Source organism: Miniopterus schreibersii, assembly GCF_964146895.1.
Source record: "Miniopterus schreibersii genome assembly, chromosome: 9".
NCBI lineage: Eukaryota > Metazoa > Chordata > Mammalia > Chiroptera > Miniopteridae > Miniopterus > Miniopterus schreibersii.
Genome location: NC_138118.1, coordinates 50,490,261 through 50,516,410, shown reverse-complemented (window position 1 = coordinate 50,516,410; position 26,150 = coordinate 50,490,261). Strand labels below are relative to the sequence as shown.

At 34.6% G+C, this 26,150-nt stretch overlaps 1 protein-coding gene across 2 annotated transcripts in view; it reads left to right on the top strand.

Annotated features, from left to right (window-relative positions):
• The first annotated feature begins 516 nt into the window (after nucleotides 1–516).
• The window catches only part of HGF (hepatocyte growth factor), a 69,384-nt gene continuing 43,750 nt past the window's right edge, over nucleotides 517–26,150 (top strand). The window contains exons 1-7 of one of the 2 annotated variants that reach the window (XM_081147462.1): nucleotides 517–698; nucleotides 7,395–7,560; nucleotides 11,000–11,112; nucleotides 12,159–12,273; nucleotides 17,134–17,261; nucleotides 23,141–23,261; nucleotides 24,646–24,764. In XM_081147462.1, the coding sequence (XP_081003588.1) occupies nucleotides 611–698; nucleotides 7,395–7,560; nucleotides 11,000–11,112; nucleotides 12,159–12,273; nucleotides 17,134–17,261; nucleotides 23,141–23,261; nucleotides 24,646–24,764 (850 nt within the window). In that variant the 5' untranslated portion in view covers nucleotides 517–610. Of the gene's footprint in view, nucleotides 699–7,394; nucleotides 7,561–10,999; nucleotides 11,113–12,158; nucleotides 12,274–17,118; nucleotides 17,262–23,140; nucleotides 23,262–24,645; nucleotides 24,765–26,150 lie in introns of both variants that reach the window. The other variant, XM_081147461.1, reaches the window with a different exon arrangement.

The following is a 26,150-nucleotide window of genomic DNA, read 5'->3' as shown; positions in this document are numbered from 1 at the left end:
CCTGTGTCAGTGTTTTGAGTACCTAGACTGCCCCAGCAGTGACACTAGACAGATCAGGAGCTACGGCACATTTGACCGAAAAGCAGCTCTTTGCTTTCTTCTTAGCTGCTTCCCCTTCCTCTTTTCCCAAACAGATATGTAAACACATGTATTTCTCTGTTTAAATTTAGCGAATTGGTTCTCTGCCTGTGCCTTGATTTAGCTATTGGGCTGAGCCTTGCTCCCCCCTTCCCTACTCGGATAGGAGCCACTGGGATCTGGAGCTCGAGCTTCCAAATTGAAGCTGGCCCCAGGCCAGGTGACCTTTTCTTTGTAAGTTTCTTTCCTAAGCAGAGAGGGGGGGTGGTGGCGGGGAGCTGGGATCTGTTTGGTGTTGTTAGAGGGGTAGTGAGGAAAGGAGGGGGTGGAAGAGAGTAAAGGGCTGTTGTTAAACAGTTTCTTACCGTAAGAGGGAGTTCAGACCTAGATCTTTCCAGTTAATCACACAACAAATTTAGCTCATCGCAATAAAAAGCCGCTCAGAGCGGACTCGCTCTTTTAGGGGCTGAGTCGGAACAGGATCCTTTCACCCAGGCATCTCCTCCAGTGGGACCCGCCAGCGGCCAGCACCATGTGGGTGACCAGACTTCTGCCAGTCCTGCTGCTGCAGCATGTCCTCGCACATCTCCTTCTGCTTCCCATCGCCATCCCCTATGCAGGTTAGTTTTCACTTTTTCATTATTACTGTTATTTTAATGCTCTCTGGCTAACCTTGCCTTTTCCTAACACTCTCTTTACCCCAGCCCCAGCATCCTTTCTTAGCTCCGTATGTGGGATGGTTTTGTTAAACTTCTCATAGTCCTTTCTTTTGATCTATTTGCAAAGCATTTAAAATGATAATGAACATCCCCTCAGGGGGTGTCCCCCACCCTCACCCCCTACTGATACGGCCCCTGCTTGCTTAGCCTAATAGCTGTGGACTGAGGGCTAGGAATGAAGCGCTAACACTGGCTTGAACTTGGATGGTTTGGGCAAGTTGAAAGCTGAGCAGAAGGTCTGGTCTGAAGAGGGGACTCATTTTTTTCCAGAGGATAATTTTCTGTGACAATCCACTACCCCACATCACTCAGTAAACATTCGGGGCCAAATTATGGCTTCATGCAGGTTTACATTTGGAGAAAGCAGATTAAACTCTTAGTATATGTATGCTATGAAAATGAAAGAGAAAGGCTCCGTTCTAAGATCTCATTCCTTCTGGGTATGGATGCCTGCCCTTTTGAAATTGCAGGGCAAGGAAGGCAAAAATCATGTAACTTTGAGTAAAGCTGCAGAGCTCCTTTCAGTATCTCATCTTCTCCTCTGAATTTACAGGTTGGAAAGGAGTTGCTTGGGAGTTCATATTGCCTGAAAGTTGAGAGATTTCATTTACTGCTTTGGGAAGTTTTCTGTTATTATTAGGGAAAGAGGAAACATCTGCATTTGGTTGTATTATCATTGTAGTGGCTGGGATGCCAACGGGAGAAGGTAGTGAGCATCGTGCGTGGGCACAGAATAAAAGAATGGAACAAATGCCCAGATGGTAGACACAGCCTTTTTATAATCTAAAACAGAGAACTGGCTGTATCATTTGTGATATGTTAAGTATGAAGTTCATCACATTAGAACTCTGATCTAGATCCTGATGTAATACAAGGGTTGAAAACATCAAGGATTTGCTAAATGATAAAAAATCGTTCAATCCACCTGGCTTTCTTCTCTTTTGTGAATTGGCCCTTTTGGAAAACAACACTGTGTGAGAAAGGTCAGTTTGAAAACATGTAGGTCAGACTTCTGAAGGGCTGAAAATGAAGTTAGTGCAATCACCAGGTTATCATGCTTGAGAAGTGTCATGTTAAAATAGATTCTTATAAGACATTGCTGGTTTAGGGGAATTTAAGCATAAATTCAAATCATGTCTAATATTTTGAGGGCTTTCATTTTTAAGGATTAAAATGTTGATGGTCTGAAGTAGACTATGACTACCTGAAATCATCTGTGCTAATGCAAGGGGAATATTGTGGAAAACCCAAACAGTAGATCAACCATAGACAATGTCTACTTGCTTTTGGCATGCATTATGATGTTTTGGCAGGAGATATACATTCGTAATTATATTTCACTTTGGCTAATGTTGAAATGACTGTGTTTCCTGAGTATAGAGAAAATGCAGCCCAAGAGCCTGCTGGCAGGCAAGGAGAGGCCAGTTGGGAATTACAGATATGTTGTGAATAATTCCTGAAGTGGATAATGCTAAAATTGTCATCAAAAGAGGGTCTGCCTTTGTTTGGGTGGCAAGTTTATTTTGATAGTTTTTTTTTTTTTTTTAAATTACATTCCTCAAAATGGAAAACATGGATAGCCCTCTTAGAACATAGAAAGAAAGTTTGTTCTTTTTAGTATCATCTAATGTTGAACACTTAGAATTCTTTCTGTTGTTACTTTTTGATTTGTCTTATGCATCTGTACTGTATATAATGTAAAATAATGCAATGTTAGAAAAGAATTGGATACTATAACAAGGTGGCAGACAACCAGTTATGAGCAGAATGTATTATGGAGATATTTTATTGAAAAGTTTCTTAAGAAATATTCAATACACTGGACCCAAGCCATTTTTATAAAAGTTGCTCTACAGAGAATTACCTTCTATCTACTCCCACCTACACTGGAAACAAATATCCAACCCCTTGTAACACCTGAAGTATTAAATGAGCACCTAATGTGAGGGGACTTAAAGATGAACAAGTGAGAAAGAAACCTACATGACTGAGCAACTGTTATGGACCAAGCTCTAAAAATAAAACTTATTTAATTTTAATAAGATTGGCATTGTTGGACTCATCTAACATGAGGAAACTTAGGTTAAAGACCTTAATTATCTTGTTATCTTAGTTAAGGGATAGAGCTGAGTTTCTTACCCAAATCTATGTGAATGAAGTCTATGAGATTTTTAAAACAAAATTTATATACATTGAAGCCAATAGCTGTAAAATCAACTGAAACTGCCTTTAAAAAATCAATTTTGCTGAGAAATATAAGAAAAACTCTGTGTTAGAAATACTATTATAGTGTGATGAGAGAGAGTGCATTTCTAGGGTAAAAGATCAAACTAGATTTTGGGGAGTATATGGCACCCCAGTTAAATATGGAAAGATGCGTAATCATATAGTCAGTACCTAAGTCAGGGGAACATGCAGTGACCAAAGGTGTCGAGGTGAGAGAGTAGAAGAAAGGGCAGCTAACCAGCCATGTGGGGCTGGCATGCTGAGCACCTGCAGGGGGTAGCCTGACCCATGACTAGAGAAGTAAGGTCTGATGGCATGCCCAGGCGGTGAGTGTCGTGCTAAACTACATTATTATGAACATCATGAGCAGACACCGAAAATTTTTGAGTTGACAGTGTACCTGACAGACGTCGCGTTTCAGTGCGGTTGGCTGGCTGCTGTGTGGAGAGAGAGTGGTAGGCAGAGCAGACAGGGAAGGAAGGGACCAGGGGGGCTTCTCTACCAATGAAACACTGAACAAGGACATGGGATGAGAGGAGGCAAATATCTAGGGAGGCCCCTAATCTCACACAGAGCACCTCCTCATTTTGTAAATCTCTTTGGAAGAGATTATTGCGCTGCTTCTCAAATAGCAATGCCTGACATGATTTAAGTCTTTCTTCTTGACGTCTTTATTTGTGATGTTGTTACCTTCTCTGAAGAAGGGGAGATGATTGTGAAACCCAAGTCCTAGATCATTGCAATGAAAATCTGGACTAGTATTTATGATTCTTGTCTTTGAGAAGTTTAAAATCTCCAGTCACAACCATTCCCTTCCATTAATTATTTGTGTTCTTTCATCTTAACATCTTGCCACTCCAAGCTGTTAATCACTAATCATGTGGGTAGGTTTTTCAGAATCTGTGGAGCCAGATTCCTGCTTCTTTCCACACCCTGCAAATCCTTTCCTTGCATGATTTTCCTTTGAAGTCAATGGTTAGTCCATACAGAGAAGAAAATATATGAGGTACTGAGAGAAATGAGTGTGAGGCCCAGGGACCAGAGGGAGAAATGTGTCTTTCTTCAAGCACCTTGATACATTTGACCCTACTCTCTGTTTGTAGGTTTTCACTGTGTTCCTAATTATTTCAGTTCTAAAATAGGGACTTCAGGTTCTTCAGGAAATATAGCTTCCAGAATGTTTCCCATAGTGGCAGAAGAGGAAAAAAGTAGTTGCCATTTAAAGTATAGGAAAAGATGATAAAGTTGAAGTGATCTCTCACCCTTTGATTTCATTTCAATAATTTGTTTATAAACTTCAGCTAACAGTCATGCACAAAAAATAGTAGGGCAAAGTCTGATCCAAAGATATTTTTTAGTTTCTTCCCAAGTTGTTTGTTTTTTAACTGTTTTCAGTAAAACAAGCATCAGTTGTTAATCAATATGGAAGAGAAAGTTGAAACTGTTTTTAGCAAAAAAAAAATATTTATTTTTGGATGCTGTTTTTGAATGACTTCTGTTTTGAATTTTTTTTATTGAAGAAGAAATTAATTTTATAGGTATATGGATTACATGATGTACATCTAGCTTGAACTTCAAGTTTTTGAGTACTTAGTTATTGACCCAGGAGAAATGACTGAATTATAAGGGAAAGCTTCTAAATCATGAGAAATAAATAGTGAAAAGGGAATCCTGGTATCTGGTTCCAATTGCCTCTGATTAGCTTTGTAGCCCAGACAAGCTTTTTGCTCCTATTTATTATCTAGTAAAGGGAAATCATAGATTTATTTGCATTTTAGAATGTCTTTTGAGTTTTAGAAGAAATGTAGTGATGGAAAAATTTATCAGCAAGTAAAAGTAAACTATTTTTATGAGGTATAGCCACACATTAACACATTTCAATAGGACAACTGAGGATCTGTAGAGTTAAACACAGTCAACAAACCAAGAGAGACTTTCTCACAGTAGGCTTCAATGCTCACTTTCATATTGCATGGTATTGAGAAGAGAAACAGCATTGACCAGGGTTCTATTTTATTTGGTAATTAGTAAAATACATATCTGAATTTAATGTTTATCTTAAACTTTTAAAATTTCTCTATCACTTAGATGTATGTAATAAATACATTATACACGAGGTCAGTTTTAATTCAATATTTTTAGTTAACAGAATTCATTTGAATATATATATATATATATATATATATATATATATATATACACATTTATATATAAATTCTTCCATTTTGGTGGATAGTTATTTTTTTGAAATAGATGATCTTCATCTATTAACTATATTTGTTTCTAAGAAATATTTCTACTTATACAGGAAATCAGATAGTTATTCTGTGAAACATTTGCAGCATCTGAGAAATAGTTCACTAAGGTCAAAAGAAGGAGAACCTCTTAATGAAGAAACTTTTCTCCCATTAACATGGTCCTGTGGTAGAAAACAAAATTTGAAAGAATTATACTACTTTTTTGCTTGGGAGAATAAGTTTCACTATTGTGCCAGAAATTAAAGAATAAATTTTCAAAAAGAAAACGAAAACATTGCATATTAATAACATTATCCAAATTGATTTCCAAATATTTACTTTAATGATTATAGTTTAAATAGCTCCTTTTAGTTCAAATGCAATTCAACTTTTATTTTTTTAGATTCAGTAATTGGGATATTAGCATTTCAGTAATTAAACAAGGTCTTTTGGCAAGTCAATGAGAATGCCAGAATTATCATCTGTCTGCCAACGTTATGCAAGGCACTTGGTCCTCACTCAATAAAAAACATGTTGATAGATTATTTGGTTGATTGAATTTCTATGTTAAAATGTCTTTTAAATTATATCTGTAGTACCATAGCCATTTAATCTTGTAGGGCAAAGAAAAGTTAAAAAATGAAAGCATTACTACAGAAACTAGTACCAGTCTTTTGGGTCTTGTTTCTGGAGTTTTACAGAGAACCAGAAATTCAGAGGACTTCATGTTTTCTCTTATTTTTGTGAACTTCAGGTTAGGAGAGACATTAATGAGTAGCATCTGTCCTTTTAATAAACGAACTGGAGCCAGTGGTTGCTAGCAAACTTAAGAGTACAATGCCATTCTTGGTACCTCACTCTGCTAGCCATGTTTCCAAATTTTCTAGACAAAATTTTTCACTCTCTTTTCTTGACACATTTCACCACATATAAAAGCCAGGAATGCATTTCCTGTTCTACTGTCCAAATTACTTCTCTACTGATAGCTCTACTAAATCTTCAGGAAATATTTACAAGCCATATTTTCACATCCTTTCTTAGGAATTCTAAGAGAAAAGAAAGCATTATAAGTATTTAAGAGTCTGAAGCTAGGCAGCTGGGTTTCAAATCAGATGTCCTAAATGGTCAACTATTCCCTGTGTCTCGGTATCTACATCTTAAAAATGAATGTATTATTAGTGCGTTTGTTATAGGGTGTTCAAAAGGATTGACAGGAAGAGGAGGAGCCCAATCATGTCTATCCTGATTATACAATAGCTGCAGTCTCTTAGACACTTTGATTATCATGGTGAAGATGGTGATCATCATTAGAAACCAGAGAACTTTAGGCAAATTGAGAATAAAGAAGCAAGTTCTTGATACTCGAATATTATTCAATAGATTACATCATTTAGGGTGTTTTAGTTTTGTTTTCAGGTTTTCAGAAGGTGGCTTTGTGCAGTCTAGGGGCCTTGTATAATACTTTCATGAAGAAAAATGATATTGCTATTTTAAAGGTGAAGTTTTACATACATTTGATTTGCAGCATTTGGCTTGATTTCAAGACAAACAGTTCAGTGATACTAAGAAATAGTGCCCCAAAGCACAGAAAACACTTATGTAGGAAATGAGAAGCGCTAAAATATGAATAGTATGAAATACTTTAAAGAGCAAGTCAGAAGAATTTGTCCACTACACCATTTTTAGTGAGAAGTTTCTCACCTGTTATTGAATTGGGTTATCCAATTAATACTGTAACTTACATACGGACCACTTATAGAAGGAAATAACAAATTTAATTATACAGCATGATATGATATGATATGCCTTGGCCCTTGCTTTCATACTGTTTGGAGAATATCATGTTATTTATTTTTTTAGAGTGAACTCTGTCCTAATTTTTAAAAACATCCTTCATTCGAAAGAATGTAGTTAAGTGACTCTACATGATAAGTTATTTATTCTTCACTGATTATACTATTTCTCTTTTCTTTTAACTCCCTGAGAGTATCATTTCTCACCTCACTCCATCCCCAACCTCTGGAGATCTAGTATGTTGTCAGATAAAATCATTATCTTGCAGATGATCCTTGATGACATTTTTTACATGAGACTTAAAAGCTTATTCCTTATTTTTAAAAATTATTATTAATAGAAGGACAGAAGAAAAGAAGAAACACACTTCATGAGTTCAAAAAGTCAGCAAAGACTACTCTAATTAAAGAAGACCCATTACTGAAGATAAAAACCAAAAAAATGAGCACTGCAGACCTGTGTGCCAATAGATGTATTAGGAATAAAGGACTTCCATTTACTTGCAAGTAAGTGTCTTCGTTTTGTTTTTAGGATACTTTTCAAACATAGCATGTACCTATCATGTGCTTTTTTGTTTTGTTTTAGTATTCATGTAATTTGCCCTTAAAATTATAAGCTTGGTTTTAGTTTAAAACACATTACAACAGAAGACTTAGCTCTCAATTGGTGGAAATTTGAGTAAGAAAGTGCATATAAACTGATATCTTTTAGAATCCACAGTGGTTTTGGTTATGGAATTAATACTTTCTCATCTTATAAACAATTGAACTTTAGGAACTAAAATTTAATTAGATTGACTTTTTTTTCTCTTTTAAATGTTTTAGAAAACATTTTAAAATATTCTATTCAGAGTAAACTTTTTCTTTCCTTTCAAGAAGAGTGAAGAAAATTTCAGAATATAAGTTGGGCAACAGCCAAAATTTACTGTAACTTATGTCATTGTCTTTAGAGATTTAAATAAAAAGTGTTGAGAGAATTAGATAAAAAAACTAGAGGGATTGGTGTCAGCAGCAGAGGCTAGGGGTAGTGATGATGAAGTTTTAGGTGAAAAGAGATGGGGTAATTCAGAGTCATGAGTGGACTCAGAATGTGTTTTCTTATCTTGTGTAAGTACCTGTGTGACCTCACAGGGAAGAATTCCTTACTAGTTTGTCAGTAATCCCAGAGGATAACATTTGAAGTTTTAGGCCACGAAGGTGACAATTTCATCTGAGTAGTCTTCCTAACTGCCCAAGGAAAATGCATTTCCCAGTTCTTCTCTAAACATTTCTCCCCTCACTTACTTTCCACCCTTCCATTCCCTGTTTCAGCCCACATTTTATAGGATTGAGCATGACACTCTGTGAATTTTAAATTCTACTCTATTACATTTGGGTCATGACACATAATGTGAACACAGATTTAGTAATGTCATGGCAGTGGTCTTAATTTCATCTTGCCTTTCTCAGAGAAATGAGTGTTATGGGCCTGAGGGGAAAGGACATGGTCAGAGAAGATTTCTTCAATAGATTTAGAGGGGGAGAGACTATCTTCTTTCTATTCATTTACAACTCCTCTGGAAGTGTTTTTATAGCCAAACCGCCACTTTCAGGGAGATCTTTCTTGGCAAGGAGAGTGGGGGATTGACTTTGCAAGTATTTTCTTATGATGATTCTGTTTCTTTCCCTGACTTTCTGATAAAAGCCTTGAGATAGTTAAAAATAAATTAGAGAAAACCACTCTCAATCAACTTCTCAGCTGTATAGGTTTATGGAGATGTTCTTCTGGCAACTGAGGAGGTTGGATTTACTGTATTTTCCCCCCTCGGGTTTGGAAGGGTTGGACAAAGGGAATCAGAGAACCACATCTCATTGTTGGTTTTTAACTCTGAATCTGAAAATACACTTTCCTGGATCCACAAGTAAGGAGAGTATTGCTACCTTTCAATTTTCACATTAATCAGCCTTACACCTATTAAGAACAAAACAAAACAAAAGACCTTTTCCTTTGTTTTATTTAAGAGAAACTAAAATGAGTTTGCTTCACTGGAGAACATATACAACCTGATTAATAAATCTTTACATACTCCATGTGTATGAGGTTTCATATTTTCCTACCATATTCTTGTTGAGTTAAATTTAGTCTCCAAATTTATGGCAACCTGTACAGAAAATCTCATGAAATAATACCTGTGCACAGCCAAAGTTCTTCTGCCTAGAAATGGTGTCATCCCTCTCACTCATTTTTCCCAATATGTGTATATTATACATATGTGTTTGGGATTGTTAAACACATTAATTATTCAGAATTAAATATATATACTGTGATACTCTGAAATTAGGTTCTTTAAGGATTAAAGGATCTTATTGCTCACTTGTTATATGGACTAGAATCATTGGCATACAATGGCAAATACAGGAAAATGTTTGGGAAATACCAACAAAATTGTGTGTAAGCATCTGTGATTGAGTGGGCATGGGATGGAACATTCTCAAACACTGTTTTCTCTTGAGAAGGGATCCACAAAGTTGATTTTATAGAGACTGAAATTTTTCTTTGCTGGGTAGGAAACTTGACCAGAATGTATAATTCTAAGCTTTTCAGAAAATTGCTATTCATCAATAGGCCCAAAAGAAGAAAACAGGAGGCTTTCCTCTTCTAGCCATGATTGAGCTACTCATACTAGAACTGCCCTCCTGCCATGAACAACTAGGAAACTAGACAAAGTGAATTCTCAAAATGAAGATAATAATTAAAATAAGGCTAAGATAAAAACTCTTAAAGTCAAACTTAAATTTGACAACTTGGATCCAGTCCATATGGAAGTGTCAAATGATATAAGGAGACACTTTTCTGAGAGAATATGGCATAATGATGGAAGGAGAGAAAAAAGCGAATGAAATCAGCAAACTGGAGACCCCCACTTTCCAGATGTAACCACATTTGTATTTACAGAGGAAACCTTGCATGTTCCTGATGGGGTTCCTGCAAAGTGATCTCATGTCAAAACCATATGGAAAAGTAGTTTATATATATGTGGTACTTTTTACTTTAATGTGAAGTTAAGTGGCAAGCTGTTGATTTATTTTTAGATGTTTATTTTTATATATGTTCTTTATTTAATTACTATTGTTTCAAGTTCATTTAACACTCTCCCCCTAATAGTCTACAATAAGGAAATAGGGAATTTAACATTCATTACATAAGCTTACAGTCTACCAGGTCAATATCCGTCTATTATTATCTAATTCTCTCTTATCAAGTTATTTTGCCACAGCCACAAAAATAATACTTTTATGATTTGCTCTTAATTACTATTTCAGCTGTAAAATATTTTTATAGGTAAATATTTTGAAATATCTATATGTAAATCGAAGCACAGGGTTTATGAATATAATGTTTAGAAGTTATGGATATAGAATAAAGTGTAGTAAAATATAAAACAGGTAAAATATTTTCTAAAATTTTATAATGTCTTTTATATATTGATTTTAGAAAAATTATTTGCCCTTATTTAATGTTATTTAAAAGTTGCCAAAATACTAAGAGATAAATGACTAAATTGAAATATCTAAAATTATGAGATTATTTGTTCTCAAAAATATTATGTGGACTGGAAATAAAAAAAAATCCTTATTCTTAGAAAATCTGGGTATTTTTAAAAAATGAGTTGTTTATACATGGTGGCAGTGTAAGTAGCATAGTGAGGAATGCTAATACCATTTCTTAATGGAAAGAAAACAGTTCAGAATTCCAACATCATTTCTTTTATTGTAAGAAGTGGTAACATTTAATATGTAGAAATTTTATCAAGTACTTTACTATTCTTGGTTAAGAGAATTTTGCATTGATCATTTTTGTTTAGAGAGACATTTATATTGCCCTCCTTGGTTAAACCATGTGCCCATTCTTTAAAAACTGTATAAATAGTAGTATTCCTTCTTTTCATTCAGATATTTTTTTCAGGGCCTTTGTTTTTGATAAAGCAAGAAAACGATGCCTCTGGTTCCCTTTCAATAGCATGTCAAGTGGAGTGAAAAAACAGTTTGGCCATGAATTCGACCTCTATGAAAACAAAGGTAACGGCCTCTCCCTAAATATTTATAATAGAATAAAGTGTAAAATATATGTAATTTTCTTCCATAGTGCTCTTTCCCACTGATTTTTCTGTTATATACTGGATCTGTTATGCAGTAAATTCATCCATTCAGACAGATGACCATATTCAGTATGATACGTTTGACTAAAGAGATCATTTCCCAAACGTCTCATAATTATATCCCCCTTTATTTCTAGGAGCCTCTCTTAGAGCTGGTATTCTTCATGTCATTTTAGAAAGTGCCACCTTAAGCTATTAGCTTAAGACATCTTATAATACAGCAAATTTTGAGCTTACTATAGTAATTTAAATTTTACTTTGGATAACTAAGTGATGATCGCTGATAATAAAAAATGTGGAGATTTCTAAAAAATTAGTTGAATCTATTTTTAATTATTTTGTTCTTTAAGCATTTTTAAAAAGAAGAATTGAGACCAAATTATTTGTTAATTTGTCTATTTTGATATTCTGATATTAAATTCACAAGGTATTTACTTTGTTCAAAAGCAAAATTATATCAATAAGAATGTTAAATAAACATGAAATTAAGAAAATAAATCTCTCATTATAAGAAATAATTATAGATTTCATTTATGATGATAGTATTTGTTTCAATTACAGTAACTTTCTGAATTCAATATAGGTTTTATAAATCACTTAATTTTCACTTTTAAAATTTTCTTAACACAGTCTGCATAGTTGAACAAATCATTCTGCCAAATTAAATTTGTTGGGCCAGTTGAGTATGGAGACTATGTTCAGTATATAGACTAAACTCTGCAATTATCCAGGTTTATGCTTACAAAATTAAAACTCAATAGCCTTGGTTGTTGTTTTAGACTATTCTGAAATGCATTATTTTGAAAATATTAGTAGAAGCTTTAGGCAAGGTGTTTTAATATGATTTGAAATAGAGTAGTTTACAAGTGTTAATTACTTAAAGGTTAGAATGGAATTTTCTTTTTCCTTTAAATATATATAGCATATTACTCATAGTTATAGCATTTTTCTGCTTTCTTCTGATAGACTATATTAGAAACTGCATCATTGGTAAAGGAGGTAGCTACAAGGGGACGGTATCTGTCACAAAGAGTGGCATCAAATGCCAGCCCTGGAATTCCATGATACCCCATGAACACAGGTAAGAACAGCATGAAGAAGAGAGGATAAACCTCTTTTTTTTCCTATTATGTATGTTATAAATCTCATGTTAGTCCTTCAGAATAATTCTAAATATCCATGACTGATATTTAGTCAAATGTTAATAAACTTATCATTAAGATGTGACCTAATGTTAATCTACCTCAGAACCTCAATTTATAGACCTTGGTGTTTGTGAAAAAAATAATGAAAACATAATTTAAAAAAAAAAGACTTTTTCCTTCCCTTTACCTTCGAGAAGTTTCAGCACTCTAGCTGGAATGGATGGGTTGGCTGTATACATTACAGATGGATCACATTCTGACCTTACCCAGGGGCCAAATGTTCTTTAACCTTGGTGATTCTCAGCCTCGGCTGCACATTAACATCACCTGCTAGAAACTCTTAACAAATCCTACCACCCAGGTGTCAACATAGACTCATTAAACCATAATCTCTTGGGGAAATAACCCATGCACCAGCATTTAAAAAGATGCTCCCCAGGTGATTCCAAAGTGCAAAGTTGTGAAGCTCTGCTAAAAACTCATGCCTCAGATTGACCAGTTTACCCATTTTACCTATTGCCCAATGACTGGACAAAACTTCTCATTCCTCAGGAATTAAATGTCTACACTTAAGAATTGTGTTTATTATAACAGATGAATACTACTTAAAGACCAGTAAACATAGTTTCCCTTGGCTCATTAGTCTGAAAGTTTTAGTCATAATGGAGGAGAAACATAGATATTTACTACCCACTAGAGAACTAAATATAACCAGTCTTCGAGATTTATTTCACAAATAATTTGAACAGTAACTAAAGTAGTTGAAAACAGCTCTCCTTTTTTATTAAATGCATTAGAAGACTTAGTTTACCGTGTGCCAGTTACCTTGCTGAACAGCATACTGGGTTTGTCACATTTAATCTTCCCAAAAACCACGTAGTGCCTGGTTTCATTAATTCTGTTTTATAGATGGTGGAACTGAAGCATAAAGTCTTAGTAACTTTTCAAGGTCATTCACAGCTAGTAAGTGATATGTTCAGAATCTGAGCCTAGCTAGTATCACTCTAAAATCTTTGCTTTGATACACTTAGCAGGTCAGTAGGACATGTGCTGTGACTTGTTTTTGCAATAGTGAGGATAACTTTGCCTTGATGAATCCATGTTTTATTCCTTTTCATTAACTTTTAGAGGGTATAATTATACAATGTGATTTTACTTCAGTAAACAAAGATGAGTTAATTGGCCACATAAAAAGAAAAAAGTTTGTTGCTCCACATTGAGATGAAACCTGTGATCTTAGCCTAACTAACACCAGCTAGTAGGTGTCAGCTTTACAATGTTTTAATAACAGAAAACAACAAATTTTTCAAAATTATTTACTGTTTTTGAATTTTTAATTAATTTTAATTTTATTTTTTAAATTTTATTTTTATTGTTCACAGTATTACAAATGTCTCCATTTCCCCCCTTTCCCCACCTCTCCTTCCCTCTGGTCGTCACCTCACTTGTCTGTACATATATGTTCTTTGACTAATCCCTTCACCTTCTTTCATCCATTCCCTCTCTTCTCTCTCCCCTCTGACAGCTGTTGGTTTGTTCCTTGTATTCATTCCTCTATTTCTATTTTGTTCGTCAGTTTATTTTATTCATTAGATTCCACATATAAGTGAGGTCATATTTACTTTATACACAAATATCTCTGAAACATAGTATTGTCCTAATATTACAAAAACAAACAATATAATTGGTTTTGTCTTTTCCTAAGTGTTTGGATGATGCCACTCCCAAGATAGTGAGGAAAACATCTTATTTAAATAGATAAATCTATGCTTTTAATGAACAAAGGAACAGCATTTGAAGTCATTCCTGCCCTAGTCTAGGAGAGTGCATTGGACTGACCTAGTAGAGGTCTTATTTCAACGAAATTCTCTATGATTGTGATTCTCGGCTAGAGGAGTAAATGTGAAATAGATCTCCCTGGGAACAGACTTTTTAGTCCAATCAGCTATTTTTCCAACAAACACTTCCTTGAGTTTAGGGCTGAGAAGATCTTGTACATTAATCAAAATTTTAAAAAATTCAGTGGGAACAACACTTAATTATCATCAATTAGAAGCTTATTGGAATATCTGTATGATAGTTTAACACTTTTAAGTTAAGTGTTAACTAAAGATTAACTTCACAGGAAGTGGGAAAAAAAAGTGTGTGTGTGTTTATATATATAGATATATATAATGTCTCTGTCTAGAGGAATGATTTATTGTTGACTCCCTAAATTGAAATATTTTACAAGTGGCTTAATGGGAAGATGATGATAGATGATGAAATTAGTATAGAAGCTTAACCAGAAAATCAGGTGACCTGATATCTACATCTCTATCCTTCATTGGCCACCCAGCATTCATTAATGAAGCAGATGATGGAACAGATTAAGTTTCCTATGAACACAGTTTATATTAAAAGAAAAGAAAAGGTGACTAGCAACCAGAAGATTTAATTTATGTTTCAAAGTACCTTTAAATAAACTCAATTTTAAATATTTCTTCACTTACCTTTCTTAAAGCCTTGCCAACAAGGACAGAGAACCAAAAACTGTATGTGTGCGAATAAAAGTTTATTAGTGAGCCTGTTGATTGGCAGATGGCTTTGGTGTAACAGGTTTTCATAAGCATTTGTTGGATGAACAAAAATAAATGAAAAGAGCGGGGCTAAGCTCACCCTTTGGTCAAGTATGGGATGCTAAACAGAGCATACTAAAACCACAAAACACAAAGGAAAAACAGTTAATTTGGGTAAAAAGCCATATATGCCAAAGAATGATGAGAAGACATGACCCAAAATGCTGTTTACCTTGCATGCCTTAAAGAAGAATATGGCATGCATTGATGCAGAATTGTGGAAAGGAGCACATCTTTTCATTTCTCATTTGTTAACTCCAGTGAGCAAACTTTATTCATTTTTCAGCCACTTTTTTAGGTTTGATTTCTACTTTATCTCTCTTCCTTCTTACTTGTATTTTTCTTACTAAACTGTTTATTGATTAATTCATTACTTCTTCACAGCTTCTTTTTGGCTTTACAAATCTACTGGAAAGGCATATGTGTATATATTTGTGTGAGTGTGTGTATGTGTGTGTGTGTAGAACAAAAATCTCTAAACTGCAGGTATTTAATGTGTTCATTTAACATGTGTTAAATCCATTATTTAGTTTCTTAAGTAAACTTAATATGTAAAATGATACAAAATAAAGGACCTCATAATAATCTAATTTACTCCATTCATTTTATAAATCTGAAAGTTGAAAACCCAAAAGTAAATAAATTGCCTAAGGACTGGTTTCATATACATGGCGGCAATGTAGATTTTGTGATTAACTGTAACTTATTCTTACTACACTATACTAAGCTTTTCCATAAAATAGAGTTATAAGAGAATTTACTAAGTTAAATTTGATTAATACATTACTTTACAAAAAAGGTAAAATCAGTTTTGATTCTATCAGAACAATGAGTATTTCATTATAAATTTACTATAAAAAGTTGGAGAACTAACAAAAATGAAAGAAAATAAATTTCAAGCAATGGCACAAACAAAAGGTATCCTAAATTATTCTGGAATAATGAGGCTAACTAAGACAAAATATGACTTCTTTTCCCTTTGAAAATTAAAACTGATAGGAAACTGTGAAATAATGAGCTTTAATTGCTAATTTAATTGTTTAACTTTTACTTCCACAGAGGAAAGACTACTAAGTGGAGTATGTTTAATAATAGGTAGCATTTATTGTTTTTTTGTTTTTTTTAAAGTATATTCTTTTTTTTAAAAAAATATATCTTTATTGATTTCAGAGAGAGAAAAGGAGAGGGAGAGAGAGAGATAGAAACATCAATGATGAGAGAGTCATTGATCAGCTGCAGCCAGCAATCCGGGCATGTGCCCTGACCGGGAATCGAACCCCGATCGCCTGGATCTTAGGTCGATGCTTAACCGCTGAGCCACGCCAGGCCGGGCAGCATTTATTGTTAATTACTCTGTCATCTCTTAGAACTTCTCAAAACAACCATATAAGGGGTACGATGTTATAAGTTATGGTTATACGCATTGTACAGGTAAGCTAACAGGCTGAGAGAGGCTAAATTACCTGCTGGGTCTCCAGTTAGGAAGCAAGAAAGTTGAAATTTGAATCCAGGTTTAATTTAATACTAGACCCTTTGTTCGTGTTACTTCTTCGATCTGTTTCTCAGTTGTGCAGAAAATAGGAGGGTTATTCTTCATAATAAAGCAACAAACAAGCAAGTAATTATGTGGGACAAGCAGTGTGATTGTGAGTTTTCAAGGTCAATTGCAGCGTTTCTCTCCTTGGTGGCCTTGCTCAATCACTTGCTGCCTTTGAATGCAGCTTTCAAATTGTGGTTCAAACAATGTTCATTAGGTTCTCAAATGTTTGGCTCTTTGCAAATCCAAGCATAAATCATTCTTAATGATGCTGAATATGTGAATTAAGTTGAATACGTGAATTTATAAATGTTTATGAAATTTAAGGATTTTAAGAATGGATGGAAAGGATAATTTGAATTAATATACAGGGTGGGACAAAAGTAGATTTATAGTTGTTCATACAGACAATAATACATAATTAATAAATAATATAAGAACAAACTCTGGTTTTTGCATATTCACAACTGAAAATCTACTTTTGCCCCACCCTCTATATGGAGGTCTGAGTTAGAACAAAGGTTTCTCTACTTCCAGGAAAAGCATACCCACTAATTAGTAAAATTAATAAGCCTGAAGTAAAGTTGCATGCTCTTATACTGTAATGATTATCATTTTAAAACTAGCTTTTTGCCTTCGAGCTATCGGGGTAAAGACCTACAGGAAAACTACTGTCGAAATCCTCGAGGGGAAGAAGGGGGACCTTGGTGTTTCACAAGCAACCCAGAGGTACGCTACGAAGTCTGTGACATTCCCCAGTGTTCAGAAGGTAAATGAACCTGAGTGCCGGGCGGGGCGCTCTGCTCCTCCTTTGTGTAGAACTGCAGCTCGCGTGAAAGGCTAACAAAACAATCCAATCGCAATAAACATGTTGTTCATTCAAATACAACTATAGGCAATTATTTGAGCATTTTCTACAAAGTTTTCAAACCTGATTATCAGCAGATTAATGCAGAATAATGGAGTGAGTTATCAGTCTGTAAGTTTCACTAGCGCCCCAGGCATCATTCTGGGGAGAGGAAAAGTTGGGGCTTCTCCATGAACTGCCTGGAGCTCACATGCCTCAAAGTCTGATGCTCCTACATCTTCTGAACGGAGCCAAGTGAAACTTAGCCCTTTGTGAGTAGAGCTAGTTCTCTAGCCATCAAGCTCCTGCTTCCACAGTTTTGTCAAAGCTACTCTGAAGGGGGGAGGCAAGGGTATATGGGCCCAGGAGGGAAATGGGAGGGGGTCCCTGGAATTGGACACTTGTGTGCGTTTTGGTGCAAAAGTGACTAGAACCAAATCCAGTACATAGACTGGAACGCCATTCAGAGTAGTGTCTGAAGAGATCAAGGCTGTCTTAAAGGCAGGCACCCTAAATCCGTGCCTATGTTTTTACCTCCTCTCATAGCATAAGAGGGCACTGTCCTTACTTTCGCAGTGGAAAACTGAATGACTGACAAAAAGAGAGAGTAACCATGTCAGCATTGTATATGGTTTTATTTTTCTTAGTTATCTGGCTCCTGAATAGCTGTTCTGTCAGAAACCAAACTTCTGAAAATCCAAATGAAACATGGATTAAATTCTGATAGAAATTTAGTAGGATTTGAAGTACTTGGGTGTGGGGTTCTGCTGAAGTACTGTCCAATTGTTATAGTAAGTTATCTTACCTATTTGTTAGAAACCAATTTTTAAAAAAAATATATTTGTTCCATAAATATCAATTTAGTATTAGGTTGATATTATCACGTAAAAAGACCATTCATTGTTAGTTGTCATGGAGAAGGTGAATTTGTTTTCTGTTGTTAGTTAATTTAAAATTCTTGCCTTCATGTGCTAGAGCCAGTTCCTTGTCTATTTGTAAATTCTTACTTTTCATTCATTCCATATCGTATTCTGTTCACTATAACTTCTTCATCATTGTTTTCTTTTCTTTTAAAAATAATAAACTGATCTGTGATAACATGATGAACAAGTCTGTTTTGTATGAATAAGTCTGTAATTAATGTTTGTCTTAAATTTACACATGGAAGAAAATAACCTACTTTTTGGAAACTCTCCATTATCCCAGTTTTCTGAGGTTAAAAGTCATTGCGAGTTTTATAATTGGTTTTGTTTTACCTGAGAAAATGTTTTCAAGGGAAGGTAACTTGGTCAAACTGTAAACAGTTTAGCATTTATGTTACCTGTCTAGTCTGTGTGAGAATGTGATTTTTCAACCCCTGGTTTATAAGAGGAACCTTCATCAAAATACACTGGCATAGATTTGAAATGATATGCAGTATAGAATAAACATGCTAGAAAAGAAGTAATTGTAAAAGTCATCTTTCCAGTTATTCTTATTTCATTAGATTATACATCTCTAATATCCTTTAATTATTTGAGGTCACTGCATCTCTCTTGGAAAAGGGTGTTGCTCATTATTGTAATGGTACATGATGTTCGTGGTTACCATGGCACTGAAGGTTGCAGATATGCTTTTTCTGGAAACAATTAGAGATCTGGTAGTAGAATAACTCACCTGTGAGAGAAGTAAACCAACACCTGCCCTATAGGTTAAACATATCTCAGGGAGCATGAACTGAGTTGAGATGTTTAAATTCATCCTATAATGAACAATGTTTTAGCAGGATTTTAATAAAGAGGATGCAAAATAAGAAGCATTACCAATACATTAATAAAGAAAAGCAGAGCTCTTTATAAAATAAGTAATAAAAAATACTCAAAATGAGGTACACTGTAAATTTTTATTAAGATACAAATAATCAAATCATTTTGTATATTTAAAATTAAGAAAAATACCTGAGGTCAAACTTTAAACTGTTCTTTTAAAAAAGACATGTAGAACAGTATATATATATATATATATATTTGAAATTTTTGTAACAATTTAACTCTACTAAATAATCATCTGAAATTTGTCTGAAAGTTTGGTTCATAGATGATATATATCTGATGTCCAATGGTTAATATTACATTCTTATAATTTAAAACTTTGAAATATATTAAGCATTCCAATAGAAAAGAAATACTTTTTCACATTTAAATCTTACATAATTGTGTGAAGAAAAAAAGACCATTAATGTTTGATTCAAAGGTTGTATAAAACTGAGGTATGTAAAATTTAATTTCTTGTTTTAACATTTGCTTGGGATTTGAAATAAAGCCAACACTAGTCATTGGAACAGATGTCTTTTTAATGATTGTCAGATATCCAAGTAAATGCATTTTAAGCCATAATCATTATTTTTTAATGTCTTACACTTAATATCCCAAATGATACTGCCATAACTTTATGTGTTAATTCCATACTCTGTGTGGAAAAAGACTTTTAAAAACAAAGGTTTAAATAAAACTATTATTTATAAATGTGGATTTGTGAGACTATCCATATTTTAAACATTCAGTGTTTCTGAAGTAATCACCAGCATGGAATTTGCTGAGAGATACTTTCAAAATGTCTGTTTTAGTCTGTAAACTCAGATCACTTGTGGTTTTATGATTGAGAAAAATGAAACACAATATTTTTTGAGTTAGTTGGTTAATACGATGAGAAAGATGGTAAGTTAATCCTACTTATGTTATAATTTATGTGTCATTTTTTATAGTTTTCTACTATTATTTATGTCAGACTATATTTAGAAAAACATTCTACTTATGAATAGAAATATTTATTTAGTTTGTGCTTATGTGATCTAGAACAGTATTTTACTATTTGTTCTTTTGTTTTAAAGGGAAGACTTTGCTAGAAGGGTTAAATAATATACTGGCTCCAATAGAGAAAACCAAAAAATAAAAAAAATAAAAAATAGAGCAGGAAGGGCAATTCTTACCTTCTTGCACAGTTATATAGATTATGCTTTCACCTGATTCCTTGAGTAGATAGACTTGGTTTCTACCTGTATTACCTATACTGCTTAACTTTGAGCTGCAAAAACATAGAAGAGTCTTAGAATTATGGAAGTTTGAAAAGTGACTGTGGGCTTAGAGTTTGGCTTTCTTGAGGTAATGTTTAAGACTAACCTGATGGTTCGATGCACTGGTAAACCAACAAACTTTTTAGGCTTGGAAAAGATGGCCAATCTATCTGCTTTCCCATGGCCTCTTTTTCCACATCTCCCAACAGGTGAAAATCCAATAGGAGGGCAACCTACTGTTTTAAACAAGAGGGTAAAAGGTAATTGGGAAAATGCTGGAAAAGTCAGGGAGGTGGACTTTCTAAAATTATTTCTATCAGTCTGTCTTAAAGTATGACCTGTTAGAATGTATAGGGAACACATTAAAATATGTAGGACACAAGGCAATTAGGGAGAATGGAAAGAACACTGGACTGTGGGTCAGAAGACTTGTGTTCCAAGCACAAGTTTGACATTTTCTGTTTTAGGTAAGTCCTTTAAAAATTTTGTGAGTTTTCCTCACAAAGATCAAATGATTTTTTATATATTAAAAATACTGAATAATTAAAGAATATGTAACAATAATATATTTAGCATCTCACTTCTATCACAACACACATTCATTGACTACTGAAATCTAACATTATTCTTGTTAACTTTTATTATTTTAACAAATCTCACAGGGTTTGAAACTGCATCCATAATTATCTCTTCACTTTACTGTAAATATAATGTACTAATTCATGTTCCTATACCATTTTATGGCATTTTGCCTCCTTTTAGCTTATTTAACCTTCACCCATCCTTCAAGGACCAAGTAAAATCTATTCTCTTCTAAAAAGCCATTACTGAAAAATGCTTAGAACTTTTAGAATAGAACAAATTATCTACAAACTTGCTACTCAACATGAGGTCCAAAGACCAGAAGCATCAGCATCCACCAGGAGCACCTCCACCCCTAATACCCTTTATGAGAGCGTGCCTTTTGACAAGATCTCAAAGTGACTTTTTATGAACATTAAAGTTTGGAGAAGCAGTGGTTGACCACACTCATTCTAGAAAGTGGTCATAGGAAAATTAAATCCTGAAATCCAGGAAAAATATTTTATAATAATCCCCATAGTACAGCTTCCTAGAAAATAATTTTATCCACTCTCACATAAAGGGATAGACTCTTATAAACTGCATTTGCTGAAGGAGATAAAATAAGTATATTCTAATTTTTGAAGTACTATACAAGGTTAGAAATTGCGTATGTAGGTACTTATCTCTTATGTGTGACCATAGTATTTTATTCTAATTTTCACTTAATTGAATTCATTTCTCATTCAATTTCATTCATTTCATTACAAAAGAACAAACAACAATGATAAGTGTCACATCATTTTGTGAAGATATCAAACCTTGCATTCTTTTAAAAAAGGGAATTAATAAATCTGTACCTCATTCAAATGGAAAGCTGAAATGTGATAAGGCATAAGCTATGTTGAGCTTTTCAATGTGGAAATGACCTTGGCCAAACAGAGGAACTTTATCAATATGCTCTTGGACCCCTGTCGCTTATAGTGTAGGTGCTTACTGACTGTAGTCTGGGGAATTTCAGGATCAAATGAGAGGAAGCTCAATTGCCTCCTTGTCTTAGTTCACATATTAAACTATAAGGAAAGAAGTAGATAGATCAAGCCCAGCTGTCTCATGTTTCAAAAACTTAATAGTTAATGTTCTATTAGATTATAAAAATCAAAGGTTCAAAAGTGAGTTTTCTGATATTATATCCCAAATTATTACAAATGCTAATTAGGCTAGATCTTGGTAGATAAAACTAAACATTGATATCTTTGCTGCCTTTCAGTTAAAGTTAGACGATCAGTAATCACAAGATACAAATGATGTGTTTGGGGAAGTTTGCCTGATCCGTAGGAAAGCCAAGCGATGATTTATTCCACAGGGTGCCTGCTGTGCTACAAATCACCCTGTCCACTGGAGAAGTCTCTTTTTCAGCTAGTTGATGTGATTCAGTTTTCAGTGTGACATAAGAGGCCAGCCAGAAGAGAACTATTAATTAACCACACAAAATCATCAGTAAGACCCTGCATAACTAGATCAGCTTATACATTTTAAAAACAGTGAGTGCAAGGAGTTCAATAGCAGGTCAACTTCTATCCTAAGCTAGATAAGAATAAAGCCTGCTCAGTTATTCAACATGGATGTTCACTAACAGAAAGGAGCTGTGATTTCTTCTTTTAAAATATCCATGTTTCTTGAACAGTACCAGATTTCTATTCAAAGCTGTCTCTCCAATGTATTTCATCCTATTTTGGCATTAGCCATGGGAGTAAGATGTATTCTCATTTCCAGTGTATGTAATTGGAGGTTAAGTTGAGAGAGGAGCATTACTATACTGACAGTATAGCTACTGGGATCCCTTGCATTTTAGACCAACTAAGAGAAAAGTTCTATCTGATATTTCCAGTTTCTAAGTACCTTTTGGACAGTTATTGAAAAATTAGAAAGGTAGTGTCCTGGCCCTATGGTAAATCTGTATGACACTAAGTACAAAAATCCCATTTAAGCTATATGAAAAGTTCTGTAAGGAGTATTTTATGTCACTCTTTATGGACATTAAGCCATAATTTAAAGTTTAAATGGTATGTAAGGTTTTCTAAAAATCTCTTTGTTAACAGGTGATTTACTGTTCTTTAAATGGAACAGTGGTGTTTTTGATTTTTCTGTCAGAAGCAATTAACATGCCATACTTTAATTTTATTAGTCGAATGTATGACCTGCAATGGGGAAAGTTATCGAGGTCCCATGGATCATACAGAATCAGGCAAGATTTGTCAGCGCTGGGATCATCAGACTCCACATCGGCACAAATTCATGCCAGAAAGGTACAATACCACCAGTCATTCTACCAATGATTCTTTTCTAAAACTGTTATTTGCTCCATGACAAACTGAAATAGAAATTCTCTTTATACGTTGTTTTCTGGAGAGTCTTGGCCAAAGGGATGTATGATGAGGTATATGAGAACCCTGGCTAGAGCTCCAGCTGTTCTTGGCTGACCAGATTTTGATTCCCGGAAATCAGGATGGTCCTGAGGAGATTCAGTGGAGTGTGGAAGGGAAGCTAACAGAGGCTTCTCTTTCTCTTCCACAGCAGAAAAAAAGACAGAGGCCCCTTCAATAATGGCCATTTTGACCATCCTGGGCTGTGAGAGGAGGCATTATTGCTAAATACAGGCCAGTCTCCTTCTCAAGCCACATCTCCAGTGAGTTAGGTAAAATGGGCCCATGTGTGTGACAACATGGCAAAGGTCATGCCCATAGAAAGGGAATAAAGGTAGAGCAAACAATTATTTGGCTGCTTTATCCTGTTGTATTTTGAAATTGCCAATCTGGAGAAGTCAGGTAACCAAGTCTACTTTCTCCCCAGAAGTAGGTTTGGGACTTAAATGGTTAAAATAAATGTCTACTTTGGCCCATTCATTTCACATGACATGTTTTAGTTGAAAAAAAAAATTCTCTTATTTTTATTATAAAGAATAAAAATAAAGATAATTCCAGAGGAAACTCTATCCCTATCTTTGTTTAGAAACGTGTTTTTATAAAGGTGTTTTTTCTTCTTTATATTTTTATTTATTGTTCTAAATGAAATTAAAACTCTGCATTATTTTTAAGTGCATCTCTAGTCTTTCAAGTGAGAGCAAAAGGGACATGTTAGCAATTAAAATCAAGTCACCAATGCAGGCCCCAGTTAATTTAAAGGGAGGAGGGTATAGAGAAAGGGGTGTGATGGAGTTTGTCTCTTGCTCTGGTGGAGGTGAGGGCATGACCTAGAAAGGCTCTGGTTCCAGAATTGAGTTATCATTAGTAACAGCTATTGAAACCTACCTTTTGGTTTAAACTTTAAGCCTGCCATAGAAGAGAACCTGTTTTCTTAATGAGCATTTTATATGAGGTCACATTTATGTAATCTGTCTTTAATTGGACTTTATGAAAAGGGGATTTGGTTTGGGACCTCAGCTGGTAGACAGGTACCACCAAATTGTCTTAACTAATCAGCAAAGATGATGGTACTCTATACTTGATGGAATATGTAAGTTAATAGATTTGATAGCCAATGATTAGCAGTTTTTGTAAGGCAAAATTTAGAGAACCTGTTTTCCCCCCAGCTAGCAGTATCTGAGCTGAATTAGAAGTTCTTTTGTGAGCTGAGGGCTGGGTGGTGTTTCCAGGCAGATTTACATGACACTTTTGTTGGTGTGCTTTGCAGATATCCTGACAAGGGCTTTGATGATAATTATTGCCGCAATCCCGATGGCAAGCCGAGGCCATGGTGCTATACTCTTGACCCTGACACCCCTTGGGAATACTGTGCAATTAAAATGTGTGGTAAGTTAGGGTCAAATTTATTGCTTCCTTTTTCTCTCACAGATTGGATCGAAGCAGGTGATTATTAGTGAGACAGGTTAACAACTATTTTACTTGATGTTTTAATGTGTGTAGGTTTTAATATTTTTAAAATGTGTTACATAATCCTATCCAAGCCATTATTTTGAAAGAGATAAATAAGCAAATGAACACATACACACAAAACATTGGTACTTATTGAAAGGCCTAAGCATTTTCATGTTATCAAGAAAAAGAAAAAGAAATCCACCGAAGGAGAAAACAATCGAAGATTATATGTAGTATCATAATGTCATTAGGCTGTGAAAGCTAGGACCTTAGATTCTTACCTTCCAATCCTGTATCCTTTCCCTGCCTTTCCCCTGCAAGATATAACATTGGCTGTCAGCTCACCATGAACCTCTTCTGGTGAAGGACAGAAGCTGCAGTGATGAGTAACCAGTCTAGTAGAAGACTCTCGCAGGCATCTTTCATCTCTAGGAGCTGATCCCCAACTCTGTGGCTGTTCCTATATACAACCTGCATTCTGTTTCAACCTCTTTTAGCAATCCTACAATTCTTTTCTATATATTGTCCTTTACCCACTCTCTGAATGTATAAAAAGTTTCTTCTCTCACTTGCTTTGTGGTATCCCTCTAATATCTGTATGCTTGGTCCTCTCCTCCATGGTTAACTCAGGTATTTTTACTCTTTTCTGAAATAATACTAATCGGTAATAATTAGATATAGACATGCTTTTATTTCTATGAGTACAGGTCTTAGTTTTTCAACTGAATCCTAAAAGACTTTAAGACCAGTAGAATTGCATAAATTTAGTAAGGTGTAATAATGTTATAAATTGGCTTGCTGTTATAAAGAGGATGGGGATATTCCTTTGAACAAACCTAATCTGGTGTTATCCACAGTATGATACTGCCAAAGTAAATCTCTCTTCATTTAGACCTGCTAATAAAAGGAAGTGTTTTGGATGACTCAAAGCCCATAGAAAGGGGATGAGTCTGGCATATGTGAAATAACTGCAGAATCTGGAAGGCTCTCAATGTGAACTCAATGTTCCAAGAAAATTGAATCATCTGCTTGGTTCTTTAAAATAAAAGATGACTCCTGTGACAGTGTTTCTCTGTAAAGATTGAATTAGTCCCACTTGTTGACTTTTAAAATCATGTTACTCTTTTCATCATTCTAGACCATTTAGGTACAATAAAACAACTGTTTTCCTTACATTTTTGTAAGGAAAAAATGTACCTTACATTTTAGGTACTCTTATAAATCACCTCTGGAATAATACCAGTATAAATACAGACACACACATGCATATGCACCTACACATTTACCCTTCAACTGACACACACACCTCCAAAAATATCC